The sequence below is a fragment of the Panthera onca genome, chromosome E1, assembly GCF_046562875.1.
Source record: "Panthera onca isolate mPanOnc1 chromosome E1, mPanOnc1 haplotype 2, whole genome shotgun sequence".
NCBI classification, from domain to species: Eukaryota; Metazoa; Chordata; class Mammalia; order Carnivora; family Felidae; genus Panthera; species Panthera onca.
Window position 1 is genome coordinate 60,093,127 of NC_138352.1, and position 16,463 is coordinate 60,109,589.

The 16,463-nt window shown below is 58.1% G+C and overlaps 2 protein-coding genes across 7 annotated transcripts in view; both read right to left on the reverse strand.

Moving 5' to 3' along the window:
• Positions 1 to 3,030, reverse strand: part of ARHGAP27 (Rho GTPase activating protein 27) — a 32,362-nt gene extending 29,332 nt beyond the window's left edge. For both annotated transcript variants that reach the window (XM_078437046.1, XM_078437045.1), the window contains exons 1-2: positions 1,545 to 3,030; positions 497 to 633 (exon numbers count right to left, since the gene is read on the reverse strand). The gene's annotated coding sequence lies outside the window, so the exon portion shown is untranslated. The remainder of the gene's footprint in view (positions 1 to 496; positions 634 to 1,544) is intronic.
• Positions 3,031 to 3,135: 105 nt separating this feature from the next.
• The window catches only part of PLEKHM1 (pleckstrin homology and RUN domain containing M1), a 48,303-nt gene continuing 34,975 nt past the window's right edge, over positions 3,136 to 16,463 (reverse strand). For 3 of the 5 annotated variants that reach the window (XM_078437042.2, XM_081791315.1, XM_081791314.1), the window contains exons 8-10: positions 16,145 to 16,290; positions 12,320 to 12,513; positions 7,800 to 9,123 (exon numbers count right to left, since the gene is read on the reverse strand). In XM_078437042.2, the coding sequence (XP_078293168.1) occupies positions 8,646 to 9,123; positions 12,320 to 12,513; positions 16,145 to 16,290 (818 nt within the window). In that variant the 3' untranslated portion in view covers positions 7,800 to 8,645. Of the gene's footprint in view, positions 5,457 to 6,300; positions 6,488 to 6,943; positions 7,008 to 7,799; positions 9,124 to 12,319; positions 12,514 to 16,144; positions 16,291 to 16,463 lie in introns of those variants that run through there. The other 2 variants (XM_078437043.2, XM_078437044.2) reach the window with 2 other exon arrangements.

A 16,463-nucleotide genomic window follows, 5' to 3' on the forward strand; every position in this document is an offset into this window, starting at 1 on the left:
ACAGTGACTACCCCTGCGGCGTCCTCCCCAAAGCTCTCCCGGAGTGATTGCCACAACCCACCGCCCTCCACGCCAGCTTAGCTTGGCGCTTGATGTGGTGTTGGGAGTCCGAGCCTAACTGTAAATCCGCCTGTCTCTCCATCAAAGAGATGAGTCGGTACCCTCTTCCATAAGTGGCTGGTCCCTCCAAGCCTTTGCACTGATCCCATCTCCCGCCCCATAGAGGTGTCCTGGGACCAGCAGCTGGGGAGCTCGGTGGCTTGCTGAGGCTGAGGAACCCAAGGAACAGGGTCTGACGGGGGTGGGGGGGTGGGGGTGCAGGGTCTGGCCAGGGGCACAGAGCGGTCTTCACTACTTTCTCCAGCTCCCCGTGTTGGGGAAAGGGTTGCACTCTTGGGCCCTGAAGTTACAGTGAACTGCCTGTAGCTAAGCCAACAACCCCCAGGGAGGACACCCCTTCCCGTCACCTTCCCCTGGACCCCCGCCTCTCACTCACGTTGGCAGGGCAGGTCTCTGCGGGCCCATGGGCAGGACCCGCGGAGTCCGCGGATGGATGCAGATCAGGCCCCTGCCATCTCTTTCCAAGGGCGGGGCTTCCAAGGGCTAAGCAGGAGCGACCTCCGGGATCAGGAGCTGGCAGGGGGAGCAAAGAAGGAGAGGGATGCTCAGGAGGGCTGCCCCCAATCCCCAACGCAGCCGCAGCCGTATCTCGGAGGGGCCAGGAGGAGCCTGAATGAGTGTGTCTGGGCGGGTGGGGGACACCGGGAGTGGGACGCACAGCAAGAGAAGGCGAAGGGAGGGAGGGCGCTGTAGGGGCTGCGACTGAAGGGGCCCTGCGGGGTCGTCAGCGGAGCCCAAGGTGGGTAGGGTCCCACCCCTGAGCCTCCCGCCGTGGGAGTGGGATTTGTTGTCCTCCAGCCTCTGCGTCCCGCGGGCGCGCTGCTCTGGGACAGCTCGACCCCGGTTCGTTGTCTCGCCCAGGGTTACAACCGAAGCCGTATGCACCCCGAATCACCACTACAAGCCCTTTCCAGCCCGACTGCACGCACCACTCGCTTCGGACCCACCTCCGCCCTCCCCGGGCCCTTTCCGGGCGCAGCTCGGCCGGGCCTGGAGTTCCCACCGCAGAGATCCCCACCGGAGCGCAGGGGCTCGGGCTGGGTGGGGAGGGGACCCGAGTCTCCTCTCCTTCCCCAACTCTGGGGGAGCCAGAGGAGCCGGTAGGATCCCTGGAACTTCAGGACTGACCCGTCGCCAGGAGGTGCTTTTCGTGCACTGCCCGGGCGACGCGAGCCACAGCGGCGCCGGGGCCTGGACTCGGGCCCCGCCTGTCCCCGGACGGAGGGCAGCCCTTCGGATCTCCGCTCTGCGCGGGGGACATCCGCCCCGCGCGGCCCTGCTCCCGGGCCCGCGCGGCTCCCTCCCCAGCGCCCGGTGAAAGGGGAGCAGGCGCGCGCGGCGCTCCCGGGTGAGGACCCGCCACCTGCCGCACCGCGCTCCCCCAACCCCGGCTCAGCAACCCCCGCCCGGCCCGGCCCTGGCACCTTGGGGCGTCCGATCACCGGCTTCGCCTCCACTTGTCCCGGCAGGCACGCGTGCTTTCGGCAGCCGGCGCTCCCTCCTCCACCGCCCAGCTCCCGCGCAGCCCGGTTTCCTGTTCAACAATACAGCGAGGGAGGCACCAGCCGAGAGCGCCGGGCAGAACTTCCTCCCGGGCTGAGGTTGGGCTGCGGCTGCTAGAGACAATCCCCGGTGTCCCGGCTTCCTGTCCCCTCTGGGCCGGGCCAGCGCCCTAGGAGCTCAGACGCCACCCTCCCCCCTGCACCCCCTGGGATCCCGGGCCACACCTGGCTATCTCCAACGACGTGGAAGCTGCAGGGCCAGGAGGGTGGCATGACGGGGGGAGGGAGGGAGCTTCCTCAACTCCTTCTGGAGGGGCCAGATTTCCCTCCCGCTGCGTGGTTCCATCCCCCTGCCTCCTGGATCCTCCACTGGAAGAGGGCCACCCTCCAAGCTGTCCATTAGGGTGTCCTGGAAGTGGACTCGCTCACCTCAGCATCTTTTCTTTCCCATGAACTTGGGACAACACCTACTTCACAGGATCTTTAGGAAGATTGAATGAGACGTACGAAGTACATACAATTCAGTAGTAGTCTCACAGTAGTATCGGAAGGATGCACAGAGCTATTGACGTTATTTTTATTATCAGATGAGCTGTCCTCCTCTTTGGGGTGTGATTGAGGTCTCCAAAGCCCCCATTCTTCTTTAGGCAGAGGGGGAAGGGAGACACAAACGTCCTCAGAGGCACCTTGCTGAGGGTGGAGGCACTGAGACCAAAGGCAGGGTAGCACCCAGGCCACATGCCCCTGGCCTTGGTCCCCAGCGCTCGAACCCAGTTCCTTTTGTGTTTTCAGAGCCTGCCCCCTACAACCCTGGAGGGGCTTGAGGCCCTGGAGGGAAGCTGGGGCTCAGAGGATACACAGAAGATGCTCTCTCACGGGCTGAAAGGTGTCTTCAAGGACCAGAAACCTTAGGGCCAAATGTGTTTCAGTCCCACTTTCCTGCAACCTGATTTCCCTGGAACGCGTGTTTCCTTCTTCTGTCCTTACGATGGGCAGTGGTGGGCTTTTCCTGGAACTTCAGAGGAAGGGAGCAGCCAAGTAAAGTCCCCTTGGAGCCCTAAAAGCCATGAGCCCTGATTCTGGCCCTCCTCAGCCTTCCCTCCCTGAGCCCCTTCTCTGGCTTTGGATAACCCAGTGGGACACGGTCCCGAGATTTCTCACGTTCCAGTGTCGGGGATCGGTGGACAGGCACAGGGAAGAAGCCGTTGTGGTGGCATTTCAGCCATCGGTGTAGGTGGGTAAATCTACCCAAAGGCCCTGAGATGCTACCCCCCTCTCCCTGCCACAGACTCTGACTCCTAGTGGGAGGGGGACAGACTGAACACGGTCACCCCTTCTCCCCTGCATGCCCACTTCTGGTGCACAATGTTTACCGCCGGCCACCCCTCTCCAGGCCTCCTGTGTGCCCAGGGACTAATGAGAGTCGGTGGGGGCGGGGGCATCAGACGGCAGGATGGCTGGTGGTTTCCTCCCAACCACTGGCAGCGTCGGGATTCAGAAGCGAGACCAGAGGTGAGAAAGATCAGGTCTTTACTGCAAAATCATTCAAAAATCACACAGCAGCAGTTCCTTCAGTACATTGCAAAGCGCCGTTCGGGGCCAGCGCGCCTCACTAGAAAACAGTTTATTGCATAAAATGGCGTTTTAAAAATAGTGTGGGCACCACTGAGGTTCACATCAGCTTTCCATTGGAGGTGAGAGGGTAAGAGTCAACTCATCCGGAAGCATCAGCAGCTTTCTGGTACTGGGGAGAGGGTGAGTTGTAGTTAATGCTGCTAGTCCCCGGTGGGGGTGGAGGGGGAGGAGGTGGGGGGTGGGGCACAGGCCCCACACAGCCTAAGCGAGCTACTCTGGGGCCTCACTCCTGTTGCCTCCTAGGGCACCTTCTGGTGCGCACACTGTTCTCACGGGCCTGAGATGAGGCCCGGCCTGGGCGGCACCACCTGCTGTCCCAGGCCGGCTCTGGGCCACTTGGGGGATCTGGGGCATCTGCGGCTCTGGCCGGCCGCGCTGGGTCTGCGGTGGGGCATTAATGCTGGCTGTGGGGGTGCGGGCTGAGGATAGGGATCCGCTTCCCCATTTAGGAGGCTTTGGTGTGCCGGGCATAGGTGCGTACTGTTTCCGTGACAGGGGACAGACAGGCTGTGTGGCAGCCCCCTCCCCCACCTGCCTACCACCTCCTCTCTCCTATTGCACAACTTATCCAGCTCCACAGGGCTGGGCAGGTGACTCAGCAGCCGAATCACCCCAGGGGAGAGGTGGGAGTAGATTCATCTCTTGACAGTGAAAGGCAGTCTCCACCTGAGGCCCCCAATCCAAGCCGAGAGCTGACAGGACGGCCAGAGGGCCCAGGCCTGGGGGCCAGGGGGACGATGGGTCCAGGAGAGATGGGGGAAGGCAGCAGGGGAATCGCTCCCAAACCACAGGGTCTAAACATCACTTTGAAAACCATTCCAGGCTCGCACTCTGCCCCACACCCCTTCAAAAGGCAATCGTGCTCCGGGGAAATTCTCTAGTCTCTGGCGGCGCCCCCTCCGGGCCAGTCCAGCAAAGCTTTGTGAATTCATGGCTTTGTAAACTGAGGCTAGGCATCCCTCCCACGAGGCGGCCGCCCCCACACATCGCCGCAGCACGGCTGGCACTCTTCCTGGGAGGACAGTGGTCACCGCTCCACGGTGCCCAAGGCTGGCCTGGGCTCACTGTCCTCTCTGTGGGCCCCGCCTTCCTCTGTCCCAGCAGGGGTCAGTCAGGCGGTGGGGGGCGGGGGGTGTCCCCCTGAGAGTGTGTCTGCATCAGCCCGCCCGTCTGGCTTTGGGTCCGCAGTAGGTGAGGAGGGCACGGGGCTGAGGGGTGGGCAAGATGATGACCTGGCCCTGGACCAAGCGAGGGCTCAAAGTGCTCACAGTGCTGGTTCCGAGTCACTCCCTTCTCCCGCGGGGACCGAGAGCCCGGGCTACGGCGGGGCCAGGGGGCTCTGGCGCAGAGAGAGGTGACGGGCTTTTCAGGTGAGGAGGGCAGGGCAGGGCGAAAAGAGGCGAGGGAGAGGAAGAGGGTGGTCATCGGGACCGACCCCGACAGCCCCTGGGCGGTTTGGCACGTCGTATTCGAGCCGTGGGCAGCAGTGTCGGGCGCGGGTGAAGGAAAGGCACCCGTAGAGCTGACAGGCTCTGGCCCAGCGGCGGCCTGCCCTCCCAGCCACCCGCCTTTGGCCCGCAGGCCAAATGTTCCCACGTGTTTGCTCCGCATGAGAATGTCTGGATTTCTCGGGTGACTTGTGTAGGGTCAAGAATAAAAAAATATTTTCTATTGAAATATGAAGGGAAAAAAACCCGCCTTAAAAAACTAGACCTTTTTTGAATCCGGAATGTGGAATTGAGCACGTGCCCAAGTGTGGTTTCCACAGTGTTTGAAGAGCCCTGATGGAGGTGCCGTGTCTGTGAGGTGAGCTGGGGCCTGGTTAGTGCAAAGCTCCCCTCCCCGCTTCCCCTGGGACGGGGGGGCATCTGATGGCGTCCCCACCTTGTGGAGCAGACGGGTGGTAGAGGGACTGGGGGACATCCTCGAGGGCTTCGTCTGGTAGGCTCGTGCTCCGGTCGCATCTGGGTCCTCCCGACAGGGGACACGGCTGTGACACCTCGAGAGTATGCAGGCTGATGCCACAGGCGGCCGGGCTGGCCGCGAGCCGCTGCCCCGCAGTCTCCGGCCAGGGACAGCACAGCGGCTTAGAGGAGAGCGCTCCGTTCTTGGTACTTGCGCCGGCGGGCACAGCGGGGACAGCCCCCCTTCACCACGGCCTGGCAGCTCTGGTGGAAGACGGTCTTGCACTCGCCGCACCTGGGGAGAGCCGCGAGCGCTGCTGGTGCCAGGGGGCCGGGGGGCGGCCGGCATCCCGACCAGCACCCGTGGCGGGGTGCGGTTCCGCTCGGGACCCCAAGACGCGCCGCGCCGAGTCCCCCCTGCCAGATCGCTGCCTGGAGACAGTGCTCACCCCCGCGTCACACCACAGGCGCGGACGCTCTCGATTCTAATTCACGTTCCAGAGAGGCCGCTAGAGACTTAGGGGATGATTTCTTGCCCACGTCGAAAACACTCTGCGGTTTAAAAAGCTGAGCCCAGGGGTTGAATCTGGGCCAGGAGACGCCTACTGAAAATGGATGCTCCCACCCGTTCAGTTTTCCACTCCCGTGTGGGCCGGAATGGAGGTTTGGTGGGTGACTCTTTCCACTTAGAGGCCTCTGATCAGGAGCGGTAACGGGATAGGAACGATGATTACCGCAGCAGAGAGCCAGGCAGGCACCAGCCGCCAGGCGCCCACTTTGTGCCCGGCCTGTGCCACCACTCCAGGGCAGTGACTCATTCAGTCCCTCCTCGGTCCGTCTGTAGATGACAACACCGAGACCCTCACTCAAAGAGGCAGCAAGTCACCTCTTCTCTAGGAAGACAGCTTCCCTGGTCTAGGGTAGGGCCCCGTGAGGGCTCTCTTGTCCCCGGAGCTGGACTGGGGCTGGCCGTGACTGCCCAGGGCGTCGGCTGTTCTAGACAACCTCATCGCCCCGTGGCACTGGCACAGCCGGGGGGCGTTCAGTGTGCTGCTGCACAATGGTGCCGGGCCTGCCTCCCTGGCACACTGGGGCCAGCTGGGGGACTGGGGGGGGGGGCGGCTGGGTGTCCCGCATACCTGACGGTGGTGTCAAACTCGAAGGGGAAGATGATGTCGTGGTGGTGGCAGATCTGGCAGATGAAGCCACGCTGGGTGCACAGGTCGCAGTGGTAGACGTGCTGGGAGGCGAATCCGATCAGGGCATCGAGGAACCCTTCGTACGCCCCGTCCGCGATCTGTGGAGGGCAAGGTCAGGCCGCCAGGCCTTTCGGGCAGCTGTGCTGAGACTGAGGCCATGTGTAAAAGGTGGCCCGCTGCTGCTCCTGGCCCCCTGCCTGAAGATTTCCGACCCCAAGGGAGGTTTCTTCGCACTTGGCCCGAAGAGCCTCCCTGAATCAGGCCGAGCAACGCAGGTGTCCAGCAGCCCCGTACGCAGAGGTCGCTGGGGATAACGGGCTTGACAGACGAGACCCCAATCCGCAGTACCCTCCCTCGAGGAAAGGAATGTCCCCAGCTGTCACCCCTGTGACCTGGGCTTTGCTGGAGTGCCTGCTTACAGCGGGGGGCTGGCACTCAGTCATCGCCCCGGGAGCGTGGGACAAGCAAGACGCGGAGCCTGAGGTACCGAAAAGCTGCAGCCTCCCTCCCCCGTCCTCCTTGCTGATTTCCCATGAATGAGGGCTCTCTAGAGGGGTCTGGGGGCCGGGAAGGGCGTTCTCACCTGCTGGAGGTCAGCGACACTGTACTTGTGGGGAGACTCCAAGAGGTAATTCCTGTGGCCGAGCCTTCAAAGAAAACATAAGAGGTTCCTTATAAGGGTTTCCATGATCCGGGCCAACCCGTGTTTGTTTTCATTCCTTCAGCTGCTCACCGGGTGTGAACACCTGGCCAGGGCGGTGCCTAAGAGCACAGTCGGCCGCCTGGGTTGGGGACTTGGTCTTCCAGGTGACCTTGGGCAGATCACTTAACCTCGCCGAGCCTCAAGTTTCCTCACCTGAGCAGTGGAGCTGTTCTGAGGATTCCTTTATGTAAAGCATTTGGCACAGTGAACGCTGAGTAATTCTCAGCCACAGTTGATAACACTGTGTTGTGTAACTGAAATTTGCGAAGACGGTACAACTTAAATGCTCTCGCCAAACGTGCACGTGTATACATGTAGCGAGCCGATGGATGAGCTGATGGATCCCTCCCCGGAGGGGAGGAGTCCTGTCGCAACGTATACATGTATCACAGCATCGTGACGTACGCTTTAAACATCTTATAGGGGCGCCTGGGTGGCTCAGTCGGTTGAGCGCCCGACTTCGGCTCAGGTCATGATCTCGGGGTCCGTGGGTGCGAGCCCCGTGTCGGGCTCTGTGCGGACAGCTCAGAGCCTGGAGCTTCAGATTCTGTGTCTCCCTCTCTCTCTGCCCCTCCCCCGTTCATGCTCTGTCTCTCTCTGTCTCCAAAATAAATAAACGTTAAAAAAAAAAATTAAAAAAAAATAAACATCTTATAATTTTGTCACTTACACTTCAATAAAGCAGAAATGTTTTTCAAAACAATTTGAAGGGATTAAAAAATGTCACTAATGAGGAGGAGGAGGAGGAGGAGGAAAGCTACCACGTCTTATGTCCATTAACCTGTTTTAGCCTCACAGTAATCCTGTGAGGTTGCTACTACCCGAATCCCCACTTTGAGAAGACGACGAAATGGAGGCACAGAGAGGTTAAACAACATGCCTGTGGTCACGCAGCTTGTTTGTGGCAAAGCTGGAGCTTGAACGCAGCAGCCTGGCTCCCGAGCTCACATCCTTACCCACCCGGCGAAGGCCTGTGGGTGTCAGCTGTGGTCATGATTGCCACCATTACAAAGCAGGGACAGTGCTGAGGACAGAAATGCATAGGACGTGGTCCGTGCCCTCCTGTGGCCCCTGGTCTAGCTGAGGGACAGGCAGTCAAGCATCCGGTTTCAGTGCTGCGTGAGAGGCACTGAGACGTGGCCTAAGTACAGCAGGGTCGCATTTCACGGTGGGGTGGGGTGTGGGGGAGACAGAGGACAAGGACAGCTCTACTTTCCACCTACCAATGGCAGAGATCCTAGGGGTTACATCCTGAGGGAAGGACAGGAAACACCTGCAGAAACCCCCCTGGACGACGCCAGCCTGGCTTTGCCGTGTGCGCCTGCGTGGGTACTGGGGTTGGGGAAAATGCTCCAAGCCTAAGGAAAGCTTGCAAACTTGCCCCAGGATGCCCAGGACATCTGGGGGCGGGAGGGTGCCAGGCCCCGGGGCGTCTGGAGTGGGGGCTTGGCCATGTTCCACACTATGGCCTCAGGTGTGGTCTGGGGGAACCCCATGTGGGGCAGAGATGACAAGTCCCATCAAGCAGCCACAGGGGTGGGGACACTGCCGGCCACCTGCTCCGTTCACCAAGCTGGTTTCTCTAGTAAACTTCCAGTTTTCTGGGAACAGCAAGCTGCCATTCATCACCAGGAAAATGCAGGGGGTGGGGACAGGGGGCGTGCAGACTGTCCCTCAGCTGGCAGGAAGGGTGGGGCTGATCTGGATGGAGAGTCATCTCTGTTATCTGCCCTCTGTCCACCATCTTGGAAGCCCCAGGGACCAGCCAGGCCCAAGGCCTTCCTTGCAAGCCACTGTGCCCTGGGCCCGTCACACTCTCCGTGAGGCTTGTAAGTGATTTCTCCACAACGCTCAGTCCGAGCCAGAGGGGACAAAGCGCTGGCCCGGGGGTGAGACGCCACTGCTCATCCTGGCCGTCAGGAGAGAAATCCACACCCCAGGGCCACTCTGGGCCTCTGTTTTCCACGCCACAATCAGGAGACCCCTCTCTGTCCTCTTCTGGTGTGAGGAGGACTGCCTGGGAAGGGGTCAGAGAGATCCACAGGGTTCTCCGGAGGACACTGGAAGACAGAGGCAAGGTTGCCCCTTCACTCCTGCAAGCAGTGATGGGGTAGGAAAGGGCGCGGGGAAGGCTGGCACAGCTGGGTTCCAGGCCCAGGCTGGGGGACTCCTCTGAACTCAGGAACCTCCTCTCCCCACCCCTCCAGGGCGTTTCTGTGATGGCTCCTTCCCAAGGGCGGGGAAGGTGCCCTGGGGCTTCTCTGGCCCCTGGAGATGCGTCCAGGCCCATCCCCCATCGGAGGATGCCTTTCTCTCAGAGCGCCCAGCCCAGCCGGAGGGCTGCCGCTAGCGAAGGGGAACTCTTCCCTGACTTTACTCACACTCGAGACCTGCCCTTCCTTCTCAACCATTCGGGTCCTCAGCCTCCACTCTGGCGGACCCAGGCCAGGCCTCCACACCTCCCTGGGCTAATTACTGCGCCAGCCCCTGCGCCCCACTGCTGCCAAGCTGGCCTTTTCTAAACCCCAGAGCAGATAAATCCAAATCTGGTGTGGTGCCCAGGACCTTCGAGGTCTGGCCCCTGCACCTGCAATCCAGCTGCACGGAGCCCCTCACGGGTCCCAGTGAGCCACACTCCCGCCCTTCTCCACATCACAGGCCCCCTTAAGCCAGGAAACCTAGGCCATCCCTCCCCCTTTCTTCTCCTTGGTTCTTTTGCAAAATCCCAGTTCACTATGTACATGCTGTTTGCGTTGAGGCAACTCTTTTCCTGCGTGTAAGGACAGAGCTCTGGAAGCAGAGCCTAACGGTACTGACTGCGGTGGGATTGGAGGAGTGATCCCAACTTCCTGCTTAATTCTTTTATACTGTTTGAGTACTGACCAACTTTGTAAAGAAATATATACATATATGTATATATTATATATATATATATATAAAATATATATAATACACACACACACACACACACACACACACATATATATATATATATATGTATATATATATATTTTTTTTAAAGAGCAGAACGCTACAAATCCTCAGCTCAGATGCCATCCCCTCTCTGGGAACTTTCTTGGCCCTTTGGCTTTCACAAGGCTGGGGCCAGGCGCTTTCCCTCACAGCACAAGCCATGCTGACCCCGGGCCGTCTGTCTGCCTGTGCCCTTCCCCAGACTCTGAGTCCCTCACGGGGCCCTCACCACAACTCCAGAAGGTCGCATGAGCACAGGGATTACTGGCCCATTTTATAAACAAGAAGGATGAGGCTCAGAGAAGTGAAGCAACCTCTCTGAGTCATACAGCAAGTCTGAGGCCGGGCAGAGTTTGCTCCTGAGCTCTTTCCCCTGCCCCACGTTGCTTCTATTGGCGTGGCCTTGCTCTCTTGAAGGCTGGTAGGCTGCACAGTAGGTATGCGGTGCTGCTACCCAAGGATGGGAACAACAAGGCCAGAGAGAAAGAGGCAGGCCGCCCAGCAGGTCAGCCCAGACAGGTCAGTAAGGCCGATGACCAAACAATCTGAGCAGGGTGCGGACAGGCGAGGCCAGTGACTGGGACGCACCCTGCAGGCACCTGGTCTGCTCAGGTCTGTGGAAGATCCCCTTGACTGGGGAGGGTGACGACAGGGAGATTTCACCACCCTGGTCAGGGGGTCTGGAGGGCAGGTTCTCTGGAGCCCTGAGGCCTAGAATCTCAGAAAGGAGGGCAGTGAGTGAAGACCCAGGCACCCAGCTGATGATTGAGACAGGCAAGGCCTCCCGGGGAGGCAGCCTGCTAGGGTCCCTCATGGTGGCACCCAGGGGGCTTTCTGGTCCTGTGGAGACCAGGGCTCAGCTGGCTGCTCTGGGAGCCTATGAGGAGCCAGCCTCTCCCCTGCAGCAGCTCGCTCCTTGAGATCCCCAGAGGTCTGTACTGGCACTGCCCGGGCTCCAAGCAGCCAGGCAGGATTGGCCCTGGGAGATCAGTAGCCAGGACCAAGGGGCTGCAACCTATCAGAGAGGTGGTCTCTGGGCCAGCCCAGTGCGGAACTGTGGTTGGGGGCGGGGAGGAGGGGGACTGTGAGCCCAGAAACTTGTGACTCCAAGTCCCCAGAAACCTAGTAACAAAGCCCAACTGGACAGTAGGCACCAGCTCCCTCACCAGCACAGCCCCAAGAAGGCCGCAGCCTGGGCTAGGAGGCGTTCACGATGGGCACAGGAAGGCCCTAAGCTCATACTCAAGCACAGCATCACCTCTCAATCCTAAGCAGGCCCCCGAGCGCTGGGGGCCCAGAAGCTTCTTCAAGGGCATCCTGAGGGTCCCACCCTAACCTTGCCCTCTTCTGAGGATTCTGGGAGGGATGCCATGCCGGACGGCAGCAGAACAGCCACGAATGGGAGACTGGGGGGGGGGGGGCCAGGACAACACTGCCTAGCCTTCTCACAACATGCCCCCTTCCCTCCTTGCATGCCCCGGAGCTTTCTCTGTTCTTCCCTCGTATGGGGCCTTCATTCAGGGCCTGAGCGCACCGTTCCTTCCATCTGTAACACTCTTTCCTGAGTCTTCCCCTTTCTAACTCTGACTCATTCTCCAAGGCTCATCTTTTTTTTTTTTCAACGTTTTTTTTATTTTTGGGACAGAGAGAGACAGAGCATGAACGGGGGAGGGGCAGAGAGAGAGGGAGACACAGAATCGGAAACAGCCTCCAGGCTCCGAGCCATCAGCCCAGAGCCTGACGCGGGGCTCGAACTCACGGACCGCGAGATCGCGACCTGGCTGAAGTCGGACGCTTAACCGACTGCGCCACCCAGGCGCCCCCAAGGCTCATCTTATATGTACATTCCTCCAGGATGTCTTCCCGGCTCTGCCCTCCTCCACTCCGGATTAGAGGGCTCACCTCTGTACTTCCAGGCGTCCTGCCTCCCTTCTAGCTCCCTCTAGGCTGTTGTAGCTCTAGGCTTACTCATCTGCCTTCCCTGTGAGAGGGTAGGACCCGGGTCTACCTTGCTCAGTGTGGAGCTCACAAAGCTGGCTCAGTGCTGAGCACTTGGTATGTTCTCAGTAAATAACTGTTAGATGAATGAGTAAATGAATGAATACATGAACAAATAAAAACCACTCCCAAAGCTTGCGGCAATTTCCCCAACCTAGTGGGAAGGTGATTTCTGCTCGGCCCTGGCATTTTTCCTAAGGGGGCGTCTTGGGCGGGCACTAGCTGCATGCGTGTGTGTGTGTGTGTGTGTGTGTGTGTGTGTGTGTGTGTGTCGGGGACGCTCACCTCTTGCTCAGCTCCTTCAGGGCCCCACTTCGGCACAGGCCCAGGTAATCCCCCAGAAGTTTCAGCTGCTCCCGTCTCCTCCGGACGAGGCGCATCTGCTCAACATGCTCGTACAGCGACGCATTCACCAGCTGCAGGTTGATGAGGGGCTGGGCCCGGATCTGCGTCAGGAACTTCAGAGCCTGCCGGCAGATCTGGGACACCACCAGACGGCAGATGGCGGCGGGTGTGGGGGGGGGGGGGGACAGAATGGCCGTTCGGTGAGCATCTCTGCGACAGGCACAGTATTGCCCACCCACTCACCCACCCTGCCACCACCGTCCAAGGGAAGCGGTGCCATCTTCATTATAGAGATGAGGAAACGGAGGACCAGAGATGAAGTGACCGGGCCTAGGTCCACAGCTCATAAAAGTCAAGATCTGAACCCAGTTGCCCTAACTCCCAAACCTACTCTCCCTCCCAGGCACCAGCTGCGGTCCCTCCCCGGCCACGTTGGGTCAATGCCCCTCTCCCCCTGGGCCTACAGATCCTTCCCACTATTTCCTGTCTTCCCAGCCCCCATTTTCCTGCCTAACAGAAACAGGCACTGCCCCAGCGCCGACTCAGGAACCAGGTGACTGTCTGAGTCAGGCTCCAGCCACAGGAAACTACAGATCAGACACAGCTTAACAAGGTTTCCCGAGCGCCCCCGCCCCAAGCTCTGGCCAGCAGCACCAGCCAGGGCTCCCCCAAGTCCCCGTGTGGAGGGGAGCGATCAATCCCAGCCTCTCCCACTGACAGGGTGTTACAGGTTCTACCCTCGGCCCTGACCCTAATGCCAAAGCCGGTTACTGAGCGCCTACTATTTGCCCGATGGTGGGCTGCGGATCTCAACCATATCCTTTCTTCAGGCTGATGACAATTCAATGGGGGAGGTGTCACCACCCCCATTTTACAGATGAGTAAATGGAGGCTCAGAGAAGCTAAAGTGGCTTATCCAATCTACCTGCAGAAAGCAGAGCCCAGGTCTAAACTGAGGTGTTGTCTCTGCACCACTTGGCTGCCTCATTAACAAGAAGCTTCTCTCCCCTTCAGTCTCCTCCTTGGTGTAATAAGAAGGCCGGAGGACCTGAGATGGTCTCCACCATCAACTACCATGCAGTGGTTAGGAGTCGGGCTTTCAAGTCAGAATCGAATTCGAATCCTGGCTCTACCACTGCCTACCAGTAGGACCTTGTGACACTTATTCAGGACCTCTGTGACTCAGTTTCCTTGTCTATAAAGTGGGGAAAAGAAAAGCATCTCTTACGGAATTATTTTGAGTTTAGGTTAAAATAATAATAATAATAATGCAGGGGCGCCTGGGTGGCTCAGTCGGTTAAGCGTCCGACTTCGGCTCAGGTCATGCTCTCCAGGTTCGTGAGTTCGAGCCCTGCGTTGGGCTTTGTGCTGACAGCTCGGAGCCTGGAGTCTGTTTCAGATTCTGTGTCTCCCTCTCTCCCAGTCCCTCCCCCCTTTGTGTGTGTTCTCTCTCTCTCTCTCTCAAAAATAAAGAGATAAACTTAAAAAATGTTAAAAAATTAAAACAATAATAATGTAAGCTCCTGGCACCTAGCATATCCTCAGTAATGGGAGCTGCCTTCAGACCCTGAGTGCCTGCGCAGCCCAGCTGTCCCCCGAAGCGTTAGGAATGTACCAGGGCCCTCAGGAGACTGTCACACTGGGGGCTTGGGAGCCTCTGGCCCCGTCACCCAGCCCCACTGCTATCTCTTGCCTCCCGCAGCAATAGACAACTCCTCTTCCCACTTCCTAGGGCCCTGAGGTGACAGCCCCCGAGCCAACAAGCAGCCCAGCAGCAAAGCCCTGGTGGCTGCTCAGACTGCTCTTCTCTGTCCTGGCCCAGCCCTTCCCACGACAGCTTTAGGCCTTGGGCGAGGCTCAGATGAAATAATACACAGGAATGTGTGCTGAAAGCTGCCAAGTGCTGCGGACGGACGGACGGGCAGGAGCTTCCTGCTCCCCAGGGACTGCTCTTGTCCTGTGGGCTTGCCGGAGACAGTCAAGAGAGCAGCCCCAGTCCCGGGCTGACGTCCTGCCAAGTGCCAGCCAGGCCTCGCACAAGTGGGTCAGCCGGTGGTAACAGCGAACAATAAGGCCCTTAACCCGTGAGCCAGCCACTTTGTATTTCGAATTTTCCCATTCTTGCGTAGGCCAGGGATCTTTGAGAGAGCAAGAATGAGCGCTGGGTATTTCCTGATCTCAGCTATGCCGAGAAAAGTACCGTAATTTTCTAGCTGGGAAAAGGAAGTGGCACAAGGATTACAGCAATGAATGGGAAGATGGCTTAACAAGTGTCCGGATGTTGGGGCGCCTGGGTGGCTCAGTGGGTTAAGCGTCTGACTTCGGCTCAGGTCATGATCTTACGGTTCACGGGTTTGAGCCCCATGTCGGGCTCTGTGCTGACAGCTCAGAGTCTAGAGCCTGCTTCGGATTCTGTGTCTTCCCCTCTCTCTGCTTCTCCCCAACTCGTGCTCTCTCTCTCTCTCTCTCTCTCTCTCTCTCTTTCTCTCAAAAATAAATAAATGCAAAAAATAAAAAATAAAAAAAAAAAGTTGTCCGGATGTTGTAAATAGCAAGTGTGTTTTATGGCCAAAGAATTATTTGCATCTGTGGCGGTTCTGAGGTTTAATATTCTATATGCAGTTAGTTAAATACTTACCACTGAGGGCAGGAGTGAGGACAAGGTAACCAACAAAAAGCCAAAGTGAAGCTAATGTCCTTGGGGTTCCGGTCCCCAGCAAGGTGGAGGCTGGGGTGGCACGGAATCTGAGTCATGTTCCCTGTGCTCTGACGACACATCCACACGTCAAGACTGCATGGCCAATAGGCCTGGGTCTTGAGAAACAAATAGCTTCTTCTTTGTGCTTCTGTGTCTGTCTTAAGCAGAAATCTGTGCCTTTGGGAGAAAGCCAAGTTTGTGCTCCTCCAGGCAAGCTCTGACCAAGTGAATGAGGGGCTGAAGGTGTGGCAGGCCTCAGGAGAAAGAAAGGGCACTGATGTGAGGCTCTAAGAGACTGGCGGGTGCCATCTCCTGTAATGTCCTCTGAGGCAGATACTTATTAATCCTTCTTTATAGATGAGGAAACTGAAGTTAAATAATTTGCTAATGGTAACATAGCTAGGTAAGTGGGTAAGCTCAGGTGGAGAAGAGGAAAAGAAAGATCTTAGAATACATCTTATTCAAAAGCATTTGGTGAACATAAAAAAGTACTCAAGACTAAATCATACTAAATGGTACCAAGTGGACAGAGCCTGCTATAAATCAGTATGAGTCCAGAATGATCCCGACTTTACAAATGTATGTAAACAAATATACAGAAAAGGCTGACTGCCCCAAGGGGAAGTACAGCCAGTTGGCCAGCCCACCAACCCATCCACCCATCTATCTATTCACAACTATCTACCCACCCATCCCCCATCCATCTAGAAATATAATCTATCCTAACTATCTTTCCTTATCTATTCTTCCTCTCCCTCTCTTTCTCTCTCTCTAGTTGCTGGTGCCTTAAACACTTTTGTCCGTGGCCATGGGAGCTGCAGAGAACCACCCTCAGGCCTCCACCTGAGGAACGAGGCAGGCACTGACAGAGTTCTGCACACGGGCTACAGACCAGCAGCACAGTTTTTTCTTGGTTGGCCCTCCCACCATCATGGGGCCTGAACCAGTGACCCTAAATTCCCTAGAGCCAAACTCCTCCACACAAAGAGCAGCAACAAAGGGGAGCGACCATTCCTTTGTCACTCCTCAGCCCTGTGTGGCCACGACTGGTTGGGCCCAAGGCTTACCGGGCGCTTGGTGAGGTCCCAGTTGTGGATGATCCTGGCCGGAATCACCGAGGCATCGTCTTGGTGGCAGATGTCGCAGTAATAGAGGCCAGAGAAGGCACAAAGCTTGGGTCGTACAAACGAGAAGCCAATCTGCCGGGAGCAGCCTGGGGAGAGGGACGGCAGGAGAGTGAGCAGTGGCGGGGCCAGAGTCTGGGGACAACGCAGAAGCTCCTAGGCAGAAGGACCTGCTATTTAAGGAAGGGGCAGACATAAAAGGAGGACACAAAGATCAAACAACCGTCACTCACATGCCCACCGCTGAGAAACAACCCCATTA